Here is a 14,932-nt window from a genome sequence, read left to right as displayed (position 1 = left end):
AAAGTGGTTCATTTCATGAGAGATCGACGTCAATTTTAATGGATTGATATTGGGGCAACAGCTTTAGTTAAAGGAGTCTGAAATAAAAGAGTTTGCAGTAATAATGTTATGATCAAGAATAACGCAGCTCATTTTATTAAAGGGCAGCAAGAGCTAATTCTCCACATACATGTGTAAAACTGCATACCTGGTTTGCATTGACATCATAGCCATGCCTGGCAGAGATTGTCTTCCCCACCGCTAGGTTTATGACGTATCCAACAATAGCAAGTGAGAAAGCAGGTCCAACCATTTCACTCCACAGACTGACCCTCGGTGCATCTGGAGGGGGCAACCTTTGAGACAGAAAAATGCCAATGTTTACTTACTGCCCAAAGGAGGTGGAAATATTTCCCCAGGGAAATTATGGATCACTTGGACCAATCCCAATTTAATGACGATCTTTATTATTGTCACAAGTAGGCTTACATTAACACTGCAATGAGTTACTGTGAAAAGCCTCAAGGCTTTATAATAATCTTTATTGTCAAAAGTAGGCTTACATTAACACTGCAATGAAGTTACTGTGAAAAGCCCCTCGTCACCACATTCCGGCACCTGTTCGGGTACACAGAGGGAGAATTCAGAATGTCCAATTCATCTAACAAGCACGTCTTTCGGGACTTGTGGGAGGAAACCGGAGCACCCGGAGGTGTAGATAAACCCACAGTTCTGTTTGATATAACTGAGTGGTTTGCCAGGCCATTTCATAGGGCAGTTAAAAGTCAACCACAATGCTTTGTGCCTGGCAACACATGTAGGCCAGATCATAGAAGGATTTCCTTCCTGGAGCAGATGGGTTTTTACTACAATCAAGTAACCACATGGTTACCATCACTGAAACTTGCTTTTTAAAAAGAAATTCAAGATTAATTAGTTGAATTTAACAGCCGCCAGCTGCCTGGTGAGGGGTGAACCAGTGTCACCAGGACGTTCGTCTGGGAGTCAGGAATACTAGCCCAGTGACATTACCATTATGCCACTACAATTCTAACTTGATGGTCTCAGATCCAACTTTTTACTTCTGAATTAAATAATCAATGGAGACCCACTCTCCTCCTACAGCTGGGGGAGATGATGGACTGCACAAGAGGTTCTGCCAGGGCTGCCATTACTTCCATATGGTCAAGCCAGGCACAAGGCAAACAGGACATTTGCACCGCTCCAAATACTCTCTTACTTAGGCAGGGTGTGCGGCCCTCCAACCTCAGACTTGCCATTGTGTGGGACAGGTTTTTTTCGAGATGGAATGCACCGTCGATATTCCAGCTAGCAGAACTGGCGAAACCTCTTTGGTTGGAATTCAGTTTCAGGTCAACTCTCCAGGAAGAGCGGCCAGCAACCACACACCAGGACCAATGGACTAACTCCTTCCAAATTACCTCTGAAAGGTAATATAGAACAATTTACCCTCCCTGGAGTTGAACTTGTCTTTTTGGTCAAATTAGTTCAGAAGCGGTAACTGAAGGTTTTTCTGTCCCAAATGCTTCCTTCAACATCTTGTAGTCTGGGATTTCCTTCCCTAAAGGACATTAGTGAACCAGATGGGTTTTTCCGACAATCAACAATGGTCGTCATTTTATTTCCAGATTCTTTTTTATTGAATTCAAATTTAGGGGCTGTTTAGCACAGGGCTAAATCGCTGGCTTTGAAAGCAGACCAAGGCAGGCCCGTTCAATTCCCGTACCAGCCTCCCCGAACAGGCGCCGGAATGTGGCGACTAGGGGCTTTTCACAGTAACTTCATTTGAAGCCTACTTGTGACAATAAGCAATTTTCATTTCATTTTTTCATTCAATTTCACCATCTGCAGTGGCAGGGTTTGAAATTGGCTCCCCAGAGCATTACTCTGGGTCTCTGGTTTAGTAGCCCAGTGACAGAAGCTGAATTAACATTTCAGGTCGATGGCCTTTCATCAGAACGCTATTGGTTATCAGGGACGCCATTTTCTTATTTATCAATACCACTAATCCCTTTGTATTCTAGTTAGAAATTTGGATTTTATGAATTAGATGCAGCGTGTATATCAGGAATATGGACCGAGAGGCCCCTGTGTCGCTCCCAGTGCTCGGCCTCTGCAACCGATATCCACTTTGCCTGGATGTAGCCAAGAACATTGGCTCATTAAATCTACTCCATACTGCATGAGAAATAATCAGCATGAAATCTGTTCCAAACCAACCGACAATCTATTACCCTCCACGTACTTGAGATCATTCAAAATTCTGCTGCCCCTGTCCTTCGCAGACAATCCCCATTCCTGATCAGAATTGTGAGAGCTGACCTACGCTGGCTCCAGATCAAGCGACATCTCAATTTTAAAATTCTCATCCTTATTTCCAAATCCCCCCGGTGGTGTCCCTCCTCAAATTTTTATCATCCCCTACAGGTCACAGCCCTCCCACATACCTGTGCCCGTCTCATTATGGCCTCCTGGGGGGTCTCTGATTTTCATCTCCCCACGATTGACCACCTTCAGCTGCCTGGCAGGCCCTAAGCGGTGGAATTCTCTCTCTAAATCTGTCAGCCTCTCTACGACTCCTTCAAACCTACCCCTTTGACCAACCTTTTAACTCTCTTGTGTGACTCAGTGTCACATTTTGTTTTACAATAATGATAATCTAATAATCTTTATTAGTGTCACAAGTAGGTTTACATTAACTGCAATGAAGTTACTGTGAGAATCCCCTAGTTGCTACACTCCGGCGCCTGTTCGGGTACACTGAGAGAGAATTCAGAATGTCCAATTCACCTAACAAGCATGCCTTTCGGGACTTGTGGGAGGAAACCGGAGCACCCGGAGGAAACCCACGCAGACACGGGGAGAACGTGCAGACTCCGCACAGACAGTGACCCAGGCCAGGAATCGAACCCGGGACCCTGGCACTGTGAAGCAACAGTGCAAAACACTGTACTACCGTGCTGCCCTGTGAGGGGCCTTAGAACATTTTGTTACATTAAAGGTGCTATATAAGCACAAATTGTGATTGATTCATTTTCCACCTTTGTGCATCGAAAAATCTGGGGCAAACTCTATGTGACCATCAGACCATTCAGATGAGAATCTGTGTGCAGAAAGTATCAGAATTTTTCTTATATTCTGCTGGTATGCAAAGCCTCCCCCCCCCTCCCATCCAGACTTTGACCCCTCTAATGTCCAGAATCAGGGGTCGGAGAATCGCCGGGGGCTGGCGTGAATCCCGCCCCCGCCGGTTGCCGAAGTCTCCGGCACCGGATATTCGGCGGGGGCGGGAATCGGGCCGCGCCGGTTGGCGGGCCCCCCCCCCCGCTCGATTCTCCGGCCCGGATGGGCCGAAGTCCCGCCGATAAATTGCCTGTCCCGCCGGCGTGGATTCAACCACCTACCTTACCGGCGGGACAAGGCAGCGGGGGCGGACTCCGGGGTCCGGGGGGGCGCGCGGGGCGATCTGGCCCTGGGGGGTGCCCCCACGGTGGCCTGGCCCGCGATCGGGGCCCACCGATCCGCGGGCGGGCCTGTGCCGTGGGGGCACTCTTTCCATTCGGCCTCCGCCACGGTCTCCACCATGGCGGAGGTGGAAGAGACTCCCTCCACTGCGCATGCGCGGGAAAACTGTCAGCGGCCGCTGACGCTCCCGCGCATGCGCCACCCGGAGATGTCATTTCCGCGCCAGTAGGCGGGGCAACAAAGGCCGTTTCCGCCAGCTGGCGGGGCGGAAATTCCTCCGGCGTCGGCCTAGCCCCTCAATGTTGGGGCTCGGCCCCCAAAGATGCGGAGCATTCCGCACCTTTGGGGCGGCGCGATGCCCGTCTGATTTGCGCCGTTTTGGGCGCCAGTCGGCCGACATCGCACCGTTTCGGGAGAATTTCGCCCCTCAAAGCAATCATAGATCACGCCTACATTGACTTTATATTGGATCCAGTTTTACCGCATATCTCATAAAAGTTCGCCATCAGGAGAAGGCCATTTATCTTCTTCACTCTCACTCACCCCAGAGGAATCACTCCGACAATGTCAATGCCATATTTTTGTGGAATGTGTGCACCCCCCGAGATTGCGGTGGTAACAATGACCTAAAGGTAAAAATAGAACATTAGAACAATTTTTTAAAAAAGAATAATGCGATAAATTAATTCCCTTTTCCCCTTTCCTCTATCTTCCCCTCTCTGCTAGAGGTAGTGTTTTTTTTCCCAAGGATATAGGAGAGAACAACAGCTCTTTGATAAGTCACCATTGAGGTTTGGTTAGAAAGCATAAGCTACTCCTCCCTCTCAAAACACACATACACCTTTTCCAATCACTGTGTGGGATAATGGTCCGAATCTGTCCGATGTTTTTCTTTTCCTAGCTTGGCAATATTCAACGCCATTTCATTCACTTAATTATTGCTTAAAAGAGAGACATGTGACTGAAGCTTTTCATCCTGCACTAAATAGGACAAAGACAAGAATGCCAAATTTCAAATGATCACAACAATTTATACTATAGGAGGAAAAGGTGGTTGCCAAGTTTACTCTGGCCGAGGCATTGCCACTGAGCAAACAATAATATGTTCTAGCCTTGCGCCTTTTTGATCTACCCGGGGGTTTGGGGAGCCCATTCCTATGCTTTCCCCATGGTAATGCCCCGACCAATCAAAGTCAATTTGGTAACCAATCAGCACCGTTTCCTCCTAGAGTGTAAATTGTTGTGATCATTTGAAATTTGGCATTCTGGCATTTGTCCTGATGAGTACAAAACAAAAAGCTTTGGCAGGCTGTCCCTCTTTTTCAGCAATATTCAAGTTTTGTTTCCATTGACATTGATGGGAAGGATACTTAGCAGGCAGCAGAAATGATATTGCTCATGGCACACTGTCACTCAAAATCGCTCCCATCAAATTCAATTCGTTCATCCTGCGTCACCACCCTACGGTGATCACAAAGTATCTCAGAGGCCAAAGAACAAAGTTGGGACCTTTCTGGTCCAATTGCTCAATATCAGACTCAACGATAAATTTACTCACTGAGTCATTCGGAAATTTCCCCCGTCCTCCCACTCCTGCCCCCCCCCCCTCCCGACCCCCAACCCCTGACCAATAGCAGAACAATTTAAATTTCAAATGAAAACCATTTGTAATTTCAGACGATCTCAACTGCAATGACTGACCATAACATGAACCTCCACGAGATCCAGGAAAGGATGGGAGCACCAAGGCTTCTCTTACCACAGCGATTTCCATTGGGATGGGGAATGGAAGCTTGTGTTTAAATCTGACGTTAATCTCCTTGACAATGGCTAGGACTATGCCGGTGATGAGAGCGAAAATCAACGATGCCACATTGGTTTTGGGAAGGTTTTTACAGATGTCAATGAAGGTCTGGTTGGAAGAAAAGCAACAAAGGTCAGAAAAATTAAGCTGGGTCTCAGGACGAGCGATGAGCCAAATTGTCTGAATAGTTGCCTGTTAGTTACTTACGTATATTATTGCCAGTGGGCCGCTGTACGCATGGATAGTCAGTCCAAAGATGTATTTCAACAATGAGATTAGGATTTGCAGCCCAGCTGCTGTCATGAATCCTCTGATGAAGGATTCAGAGAGGTAAATGGAGATAAAGCCAAACTGAATGAAGCCTAAGGAAATCTGGTGATCAACAAGATGGAAACTGGTAAATCAGTACATTATGTTTCACTTTGTCTATCCTTTGGAACGAACAAAATTACAAAATTGGAAGCAAGGTCGCTGAATATTTTCAAAGGGGAGGTAGATAGATTTTTCGGGGGGGCAATGGAATCAAAGGTCATCGGGGGTTGATGGGGAATGTGGAGTTCAACGCACTGATATCACAAGCTTATTGAATGGCAGAGCAGGCTCGAGGGATCGGATGGCCTATTCCCGTTCCTGTTTCCTATGCTTGTATGTGGCTAATTAATGGGCGGCACGGTAGCACAGTGGTTAGCACTGTTGCTTCACAGCGCCAGGGACCCAGGTTTGATTCCCGGCTTGGGTCACTGTCTGTGCGGAGTCTGCACGTTCTCCCCGTGTCTGCGTGGGTTTCCTCCGGGCGCTCCGGTTTCCTCCCACAAGTCCCGAAAGACGTGCTTGTTAGGTGAATTGGACATTCTGAATTCTCCCTCAGTGTACCCGAACAGGCGCCGGAGAGTGGCGACTAGGGGCTTTTCGCAGTAACTTCATTGCCGTTTTAATGTATGCCTACTTGTGACACTAATAAAGATTATTATTATTTCTCTCCATGGATGCTACCAGACCTGCTGACTATTTCCAGCTTTTTTGTTTTCATTCCATGAAGTTTCTGCCATCTTACACTATTCCCCCTCAGGTTTAGAAGTGGTTTTGTTCTATTTTTCCACTACTGTGATTAATTAGCTGAAAATAAAAGAGAAATTAATTTGATGAATCTCTTAGAGTTGAACTAGGTTTTCAGTCTAGGTTTTCAGTGAATTTTTGATCAGTTTACCTGTATTATAGCTGTTAAGCAGGTGAGAGTTCCTGCAATTCTCATGCGATCCTCATTCATGGCGGCAAAATTAGTGATGGTTTCATTTAGACTTTCATTGAAGTGTTGAAATTTTTGAATTGGAGCCTGCGCTTCAACCACACTCCCGACTATAATACTCAACACAGCAAAGGTACCTGTTGGAAATATCAAGGGTGATATTCATAACGAGCATGAGAGACATGGAAGACAAAATTCAGTTCCTTAGCATCATCGCCCACAGTGTTTCAGAAACTGGGATGCCGTGAATCAGCAATACCAGCCTTCCCGAACAGGCGCCGGAATGTGGCGACTAGGGGCTTTTCACAGTAACTTCATTTGAAGCCTACGTGTGACAATAAGCGATTTTCATTTCATTTTTTTTCATTTCAGTATCCGGGCACAGAATCTTGTGCCCTCCCCCATGGCGAGTTTGTTAGCTGGGATGTATAAAACCAAATGTGATTGCAGCTGGTGGAACCCGCCTCTACCCTGATTACGTCCATGGCGTTAAGGTCCATGGGTGGCCTTTCTGCCATGCTGCCAATTAGAAGAGCCATAGATTCTCGACAGTGCAGAAGGAGGCCATTTGGCCCATCGTGTCTGCACCGACCCTCTGAAAGAGCACCCCACCTAAGCCCACTTCCTCCCCCTCCCTATCCTCGTAACCCCCTCCTAATCTACTCTGGGACAATTTAGCATAGCCAATCCACCTGACCTGCACATCTTTGGAATGTGGGAGGGAACCGGAGCACCTGGAGGAAACCCACGCAGACACGGGGAGAATGTGCAGACTCCGCACAGACAGTCACCCGAGGCCAGAATCGAACCCGGATCACTGGCGCTGTGAGGCGGCAGTGCTAAACACTGTGTCACCATGCCACCGCATAGTTGAGGCCCTTATGTGGCTAATTAATGCCAACTTAAAGGCCGCATCCCACTGCTACTGGTATTCACCCAGCAGTAGTTGGGCATGGGTGCCGAAGGTGGGAGCTTCACCATGTGGGGAGCAGAAGGAGCAAACCCTTGGGGGGGTTGCTCGCGGACTCCAAGTCACCTCCTCATTAAAAGGCGTTTGTCAAAGGACCTGGCATTGGGAAATGGGGTCGCATTGAGAGAGCCACCCTCTCCGGCTGCCCGCTCCCCCCTCTCCCTGCAACCCCCTTCCCGCCACCACTCACATCTGGCTTGGAATTCAGTGACGATGCAAGGCCGCGTGTGTGTAGTACAGCAGCAGCCACTACCCTCCCAATGGCGCTGTCATTCAATAGAGAGCTGCTGGCCTCTGATTGGCTGGCAACTCTCAATGGATAGGACCTCTGCCCCCTGGGGTCATTGATCCCAGGTGAATATCTGCCTCTTTAGTGCTTTAGGGGAAGAAGATGTGGCAAATCTTGCTGAAAAGAGGTAATGCGGGTCTCTGACCAGCTTCTCCCAGTGGGTGAGATTCCTGTTACTTCCACAATCCCCCACTGATGTCACACCACCCAATTATGTTACCAGGGCAGAACATTCGGACCATTCAGGTTGAGGCAGCATCTTAGCAGATCATCCAACAACAAGCAATCTGTTATAAGATAGGCCCTGTGTTCCTTAAAGGGCCAGGTACCCTGATTGCAGAACACACAATTTTCATGAGATTTCTCCCAGTTCAGAGTCTCCAGTAGTGCCCTGTAGTGTGTTAGGGGACGTTGAGAATTTTGCAGGGGTAGGGAGTGCTGGTGCAGCCTCTCAGGGATGACCTTTCCACACAAGGAGGCTACAACAGGCTTGGGTGCCTCTGATGTTGCAGGACGACAGGCAAGATGGAACCAAGGCTGCCGAGAGGTAAAGCTCTAGGCTATGTACACTGCCAACCTGAAGCTGGAATCCTCCATGCTCCGTGGCAGCGACAGGGGGTTGACTGGCAGACCAGCCAATGGACCCAGCAAGTCAGCAGGCTTGCCCATTTGCGACCCCAGTGAGGGGTCCCATCCAAGTCCACAAACAAGCCATCTCTTAACCCTGGCTGACTACAGCCAACTCATATCTAGCGGCTCACCTTGTGCCGATTCCAAGCCTACACTAGTTCCCAGACCACGCGTACTGTTGGAATCTGAGCTGGTGACTGAGTGACAGGAATATTCATCAATGCTATGATGTTGCTCTGTTTCACCCCCTTGGTGGGCAGCAGTCAATGGGTGCCTCAAAGCAGGAACTCCAAAGATGCAAGTCAGTGTGAGGCTCATGATAATACCATCCGCAGCATTGGAAGGTGTGTGTGTTTGTGGATAAGGTGAAGTGTCTAGGTGTTAGGTGCGGGTCATGAGTGTTGACGGTGGGTGCTGGATGGCTCCAGGGTCCCAGGTTAAATTGCAGCCTCGGGTGACTGTCTGTGTGGAGTCTGCATGTTCTCCACTTGTCTCCGTGCGTTTCCTCCGGGTACTCCAGTTTCCTTCCACAGTCCAAAGATTGCCCCTTAGTTAGTTTGGATTACGGGGCTAGGGTGTTTTGTGAGGGCCACGAAGAATCCAGCACGAGTTTTAAGGATACAAAGTAATAACATTTATTTACAATAACATATATATATAACAGCAGCAGCAACTTCCCTTGCTGCACACTCCTTCCTGCTGGTTCCTAAACTGGCCAGCTTTATTTATACAAGGAGTTTACTAATGGCTTCTCCGCCCCCCTCATTGGGGAAGCTCATACTCCCACAGGATTGTGGGATTGTCATTAGTCCCCAGCCAATGGTAAGTAGGCAGGTTATAACAGGGTGGAAGCCTGGGCTTAAGTAGGGTGCTCTTTCCAAGAGCCAGTGCAGCCTCAATGGGCTGAATGGCCTCCTTCTGTACTGTAAATTGGATGATTCTGGGATTAACTGGGATGCTATCACTCTTGAGATCAAAGCAATTATTAAATAACTCCCTGGTTTTTTAATGCCCTTCAGTCCAGTATCCCTCTCAGATCTCTGCGCACGTCCAGTTCTGGTCTTTTGTTAATCGATTTTCAGTGCTCCACCATTGCCGAACACCCCATTGCAGCTGGGGACCCAAGCTCTGGGACGCCTTCCTTAAATCTCTCCCCCTATTTACCTCGCTCCATAAAACACCCCTTAAAATATGCCTTTGGACCTGATTACTAGCCCTTACCTGGTTTGATTTCAAATTTCATTTGAAAATGTTCCTTTACTGTTCTTCAGTTAAATCACAGGTGGGATTATTATCTATTTACACACTTGTGGTTCTTTTAGAAATGTTCCAGAAATGATAGATATGATGGATCACCACACTGTGAGTCTGTATCATCAGTCGACTGTCCACATTCATGGCCACATTGGTTCCCATTTGCAATTTCTAACACAAATTAACCACAATCTTAGCCATGCGAATGAGTATTTTATGATAAAACCAAATTACTGCAGATGCTGGAATTTGAAACGAAAACAGAAAATACTGCTTAATCGCAGCAGGTCTGGCAGCATCTGTGGAGAGAGATCGTAGCTAACGTTCCGAGTCTGGGTGACTCTTTGTCAACCTTGTCCCTCGCCTTTCTCTTTTGACACTGGCTAGCTCATTGTAATTGCAACATCTTCTGTTTACACGTTGCCTGAGGTGTGGGGACCCTCGGGTTAAATCACCACCAGTCAACTCTCCCCCTCAAAGGGGAAAGCAGCCTATGGTCATCTGGGACTCTGGTGACTTTGGGCTGGATTCTCCATTATTGGGGCTATGTCCCCATGTCGGCGTCAAAACAGTCGAGTTTTACGCCAGAAAAACCTGGTTCAAAGGGACACGAATTCCAAGCCTTGCAGAGGGTCAACAGGGGACCGGAGTGAATCTCCCAGCTTTTGCTGCAGATATGGGCCCCACCACTTCCGGGTCGGAGGCCGCGCATGCGTACGTCTGCGGCCTCCAGCGGTCACAAAAGAGACGCCCCGATCGACTGCGCGCACGACCCTCAACCCCTGCACAAGCACTCCCCGGCAGCCTGTCAGGCCCCCCCTCGCCTCCGATCGGCTCACTCCCGACCAGGGTGACCGCAGATTAATTACGCAGCTGTCACGCGAGTATCCCAACCGGCTGCAACACATTAGTTCCACGCTGCTGGGAATTCCGCCGGTTGGAGGTGGGGAATGGCTGAGTGGGCCTCTGCCAATGGCCCCAGGTAGGCCGCTTTTCGGGGCCCGCAGAATCGGTGAACCAGCACTGGTCCCGATTTCTTGTGGGAACATCGATTCTCCGCCCCCGTGCCGGCCGTGAACTCGGCGTGAGGGTGCGCAGAATCCAGCCCTTTATCTTGACCTTACCTGATAGTGACACACTAAAAGTTCGGAATGTGTTAATGGCAGAAGAGAGGTAAGCTGTGTGTCAAAGGATGAGATGGGCCTGGGGTGGGGCGGGGGGGGGGGGCATGGTGATGGGAAAACAGATCGGTGGAAGAAATGAAAATGAATTGATGGAAATAAAAATGGAGCAAAGGTGGAGGAGAGAGTTCACAGTCGGAAGTTGGTGAACTCAATGTTAAGTCCGGAAGGCTGTAACGTGCCTCATCGAAAGATGAGGTGCTGTTCCTCCAGTTTGCGCCGGGCTTCACTGGCACATTGCAGCAGGCCAAGGACGGATGTGAAAACAGGAATTTTATGAGGTATTTTCCTGGAGGGCAAATGTAACCGGCAAGGCCACACCTGAGACTTTAAAAAAAATTTATTCATGGCATGACGAATGTCATTGGCAAAGCCAGCATTTGTTGCGCTTCCCTAGTTGCAAGATGGTGGCGAGGTCAATGAACCGTGACATGGGTGCTGTTCGGAAGGGAGATTTTCGGCTCAGCGACAATGAAGGAACAGCGATATAGTTCAAAATCAGGGTGGGTGTGGGAGGGAAACATGTTCTGATGATATCAGAATTTCTGGAAATGTTCAGCAGCCCAGCCAATGCCTGAGAGAGGGCATGTTTTAGATGTCGCACTTCACCGGAATTCTTTTTCTTTGAAAAGTTTCACCTGAAGCGTTAGCTTAACTTTCTCTTTTGGCACCGGCTAATTCCAACACCTTCTGTTTACATACTTCCCTTGCTGGTTCAACGGTAGCACAATCAGAGGGTCACTTTGTTTGCCTGTTTGACTGGTTTGTTCAGTGGAGAGTAAAATGAGGTGAGAGTGAAACCCATTGTCAACGCGAAGGGAACAGAAGTTAAAAGAAAAATCTAACTCGGTTCAGTTCAGGAACAGAATGTAAAAAGGTATCCTGAGGAATGGTCACTGATCTGAAGCTTTAACTCTCTTTCCCTTTCGACAAATACTGCCAGACCTGCTGAGTAATTCCAGGAATTCTCTGTTCTTGCTTCAGACTTTCAGCATCTGCAGTGTTTGGCTTTTGGCCCATACTGTGCAATAAAGGATCGACATTCACTTTGGGTGACATCATCTGGTTGAGGGGCTGGTTTAGCTCAATGGGCTCGACAGCTGTTTTGTGATGCAGAATAAGGCCAGCAGCGCGGGTTCAATTCCCGTACCAGCTGAGAATTCTGAATTCTCCCTCTGTGTACCTGAACAGGCACCGGAATGTGGCAACTAGGGGCTTTTCACAGTAACTTCATTGCAGGGTTAATGTAAGCCTACTTGTGACAATAAAGGTTATTTATTTATTTATTCTTACATTAACTGTTGAAAAATACAAGTTGTCTCATGCTGAGAGTACTGAAAGCAGCTAGGTAGACCAACCTGGTACCATGTGGTGTATGCTTCCAAGGAAAAAGTAGACAAGCAGAGGGTAGAATGAGGAATACAGTCCATTGACGGGTGGGAGACTAGCCAGCAGAGCAAACGCCATTCCTATTAAATAAAGCATGTCTTAATAGAAGGCAACATATTACTGCCTGCAGTATAATGAACTGCCCTGTGTATTCAGCACTGCATTAACAACCTAAAAACATTTTTTCTTCTTTGACATAATTCGTAATGCTCCTAAATCCTAGTGATAAGTGACAGCGATATCATTGTTCACTCCCCACTTCTAAAGTTTAAAACAAAATGGGGAGATGGTGGTGTAGAGACAATGTCACTGGATTATTAGACTAGTAGGTCCGGTCTAATGCTTTGGGGAATATGGGTTCATGTCCCACCACGGAAGTTGGTGGGATTTACCTTCAATTAATAAATCTAGAATTGAAGACTAGTCTCAATAGTTGTAACCATTATTGATTGTTAGTTTAAAAAAATCCATTTGGTTCACTAATGGTCTTCAGGGAAGGAGATCTGCCACCCTTACCCTGGTCTGTGACCCCAAACCCACAGCAGTATCTTTGGCTCTTAACAACTCTCGAATGGCAGGCATGGTAGTGCAGTGGTTAGCACTGCTGTCTTACGGTGCCAAGGACCCAGGTTTGATCCCGGGGAGGCTGGATCAGGGTATTGAACGTGATGATCATGGATCAGGCTCGAGGGGCTGAATGGTCTCCTCCTGCTTCTATCTTCTATGTTTGTTTCTATGTATTAATCCAAGGGCAATTAGGGGTGGGCAATAAATGCTGGGCTTTGAGTGATGCCCACATTCCATTAAATCATTAAAAAAAAACACTTTCTCTATAATTCTCAGACTTAGAACATACAAATGAATTGCGTTTTTACGCCAGATTTTACGGTATTTTCATGAAGTTAAAATCAAAAGTGTAAAACACAATATAAGATTTGTGTTGCCAGGTCATTTGTGCTCATGGTTAATATTCTGTCGAGCAAAGACGAGCCCGTTCCTTTCCTGAGTTTATGCTGTTTCCTTTCCCAAAATCTTTTACTTAAGAATGTTGCAAAGTTTTCAATAATCATGATGAAACTCTATGATCACCATGTAGACTAAAAAACATTTAAGATAGCTTCAAACAATACTTGCATTTAAATAATGCCTTATCATCGCAACACTTTACACAACATTGAATTATTTAGGCGTGGAGTTTTTTTGGGAAATGCTACAGCGAAATGATGTATAAACTTGTTTTACAATGAATACTGTCCATCAATCAGGTCACAGGACGATGTTTGGGAAAGTAAGATTCTTATCAGAGTACTCGAACTGAGCATTAATCAGTTTATATTACATGGGACTGACAAATGGAATTCATTGCAGGTAAACAAGAGGATGAATGAAAGGAATATTTGTAATGACATCGAATGGTAGCCAGAAAAAGTGTTGGAACCCCAAATCTCAGCAGGGATTTGGAATTAAGTGGATAGCTCTTTCAGATAAGGCACTCTGACTTCCATTTGCTCGTAAGATTCTATGAAACTGCTCCTTCAGCATACCAGAGCCAGCAGAGGAATTAAAAGAGAATTGGGCCATGAGCATTTACCCAGCAAAAATTTCAAACTGCGGTAAATCTACATCCACAAAGATGACTACACCAAATCTGTGGGGAAGATGGTTTCCACCCCATGATTTTGAAGGAAGCGATGAGGAAATTGCAAATGTTTCAGGCATGATTTTCCAAAGGTTTCCTCCATTCACGGATCCTCCCCTCTCATTGGGAAAAGTGTAAAAATAACTCTCTGGTTTAAAGCAGGTGAGAGGGAGAAAGCAGGGAATTATAGACCAGTCAGTCGGCACAGTAGCACAGTGGTTAGCACGGTTGTTTCACAGCGGCAGGGCCCCAGGTTCGAGTCCCAGTTGGGTCACTGCCTGTGCGGAGTCTGCACGTTCTCCCCGTGAGTGCGTGGGTTTCCTCCGGTTTCCTCCTACAGTCCAAAGATGTGCAGGTTGGGTGGAATGGCCATGCTAAATTGCCCCTTAGTGTCCAAAAAGGTGAGGTGGGGTTACTGGGTTACGGAACAGGGTGGAGGTGTGGGCTCCTTAAGTAGAGTGCTCTTTACAAGGGCTGGTGCAGACTCGATGGGCTGAATGGCCCCCTTCTGCACTGTAGATTCTATGAGTCTGACATCTGAGGTGGGGAAGTTATTGGAAATGACAATTAAGGGCAATCCGACCGAGTGTTGGAAGAAACTTGAGCTGATCAGAGTGACCCAACGTGGTTTTGTAAAAAGTAGGTCATGTCAAACAAATCTGATTGAATTTTGTTGAGTAGTAGACAGGTGAATGTCTATAAATGTTGTTTATCTGGGCTTCCAGGAGGCACTAAATAAGGTTCCACAGAAAAGAAATAGCTACTAAAATGAAAGCACATTGAATTGATGGAAAATGATTGACCTGTTTAGGTGAACAATGTTAAGACGTCAATAAGGGAGGAATGGTATGCACTCCGACTAGAAGGAAGCAACTAGTGTGTGGTGTTCTTTGTGATTCTTATCATCAGGATGAATGTCGTATTGTTCACACAGACCACAGAAGCTAAGTTCAATAACAAAGCTAACATTTATTACACTACTTATTAAAGTTTGACCACTTGCGCCTCTAGTAAGCAATAACTCGTCATTTACAATCTACACTCTACTAACACTAGTCGCTACAC

The 14,932-nt window shown here is 46.9% G+C and overlaps 1 protein-coding gene across 3 annotated transcripts in view; it reads right to left on the bottom strand.

The window, feature by feature from the left end:
* The window catches only part of LOC140393702 (solute carrier family 26 member 9-like), a 129,668-nt gene that overhangs the window by 60,143 nt on the left and 54,593 nt on the right, over positions 1 to 14,932 (bottom strand). For all 3 annotated transcript variants that reach the window (XM_072479998.1, XM_072479999.1, XM_072479997.1), the window contains 6 exons: positions 12,198 to 12,308; positions 6,477 to 6,652; positions 5,477 to 5,641; positions 5,225 to 5,377; positions 4,009 to 4,091; positions 188 to 335 (listed from right to left, as the gene is read on the bottom strand). In XM_072479998.1, the coding sequence (XP_072336099.1) occupies positions 188 to 335; positions 4,009 to 4,091; positions 5,225 to 5,377; positions 5,477 to 5,641; positions 6,477 to 6,652; positions 12,198 to 12,308 (836 nt within the window). The remainder of the gene's footprint in view (positions 1 to 187; positions 336 to 4,008; positions 4,092 to 5,224; positions 5,378 to 5,476; positions 5,642 to 6,476; positions 6,653 to 12,197; positions 12,309 to 14,932) is intronic.

This window comes from Scyliorhinus torazame, chromosome 17 (assembly GCF_047496885.1).
Source record: "Scyliorhinus torazame isolate Kashiwa2021f chromosome 17, sScyTor2.1, whole genome shotgun sequence".
In the NCBI taxonomy this organism is placed as follows: domain Eukaryota; kingdom Metazoa; phylum Chordata; class Chondrichthyes; order Carcharhiniformes; family Scyliorhinidae; genus Scyliorhinus; species Scyliorhinus torazame.
Note: the sequence above shows the minus strand (reverse complement) of the source record. Positions and strands in the feature narration are given on the sequence as shown.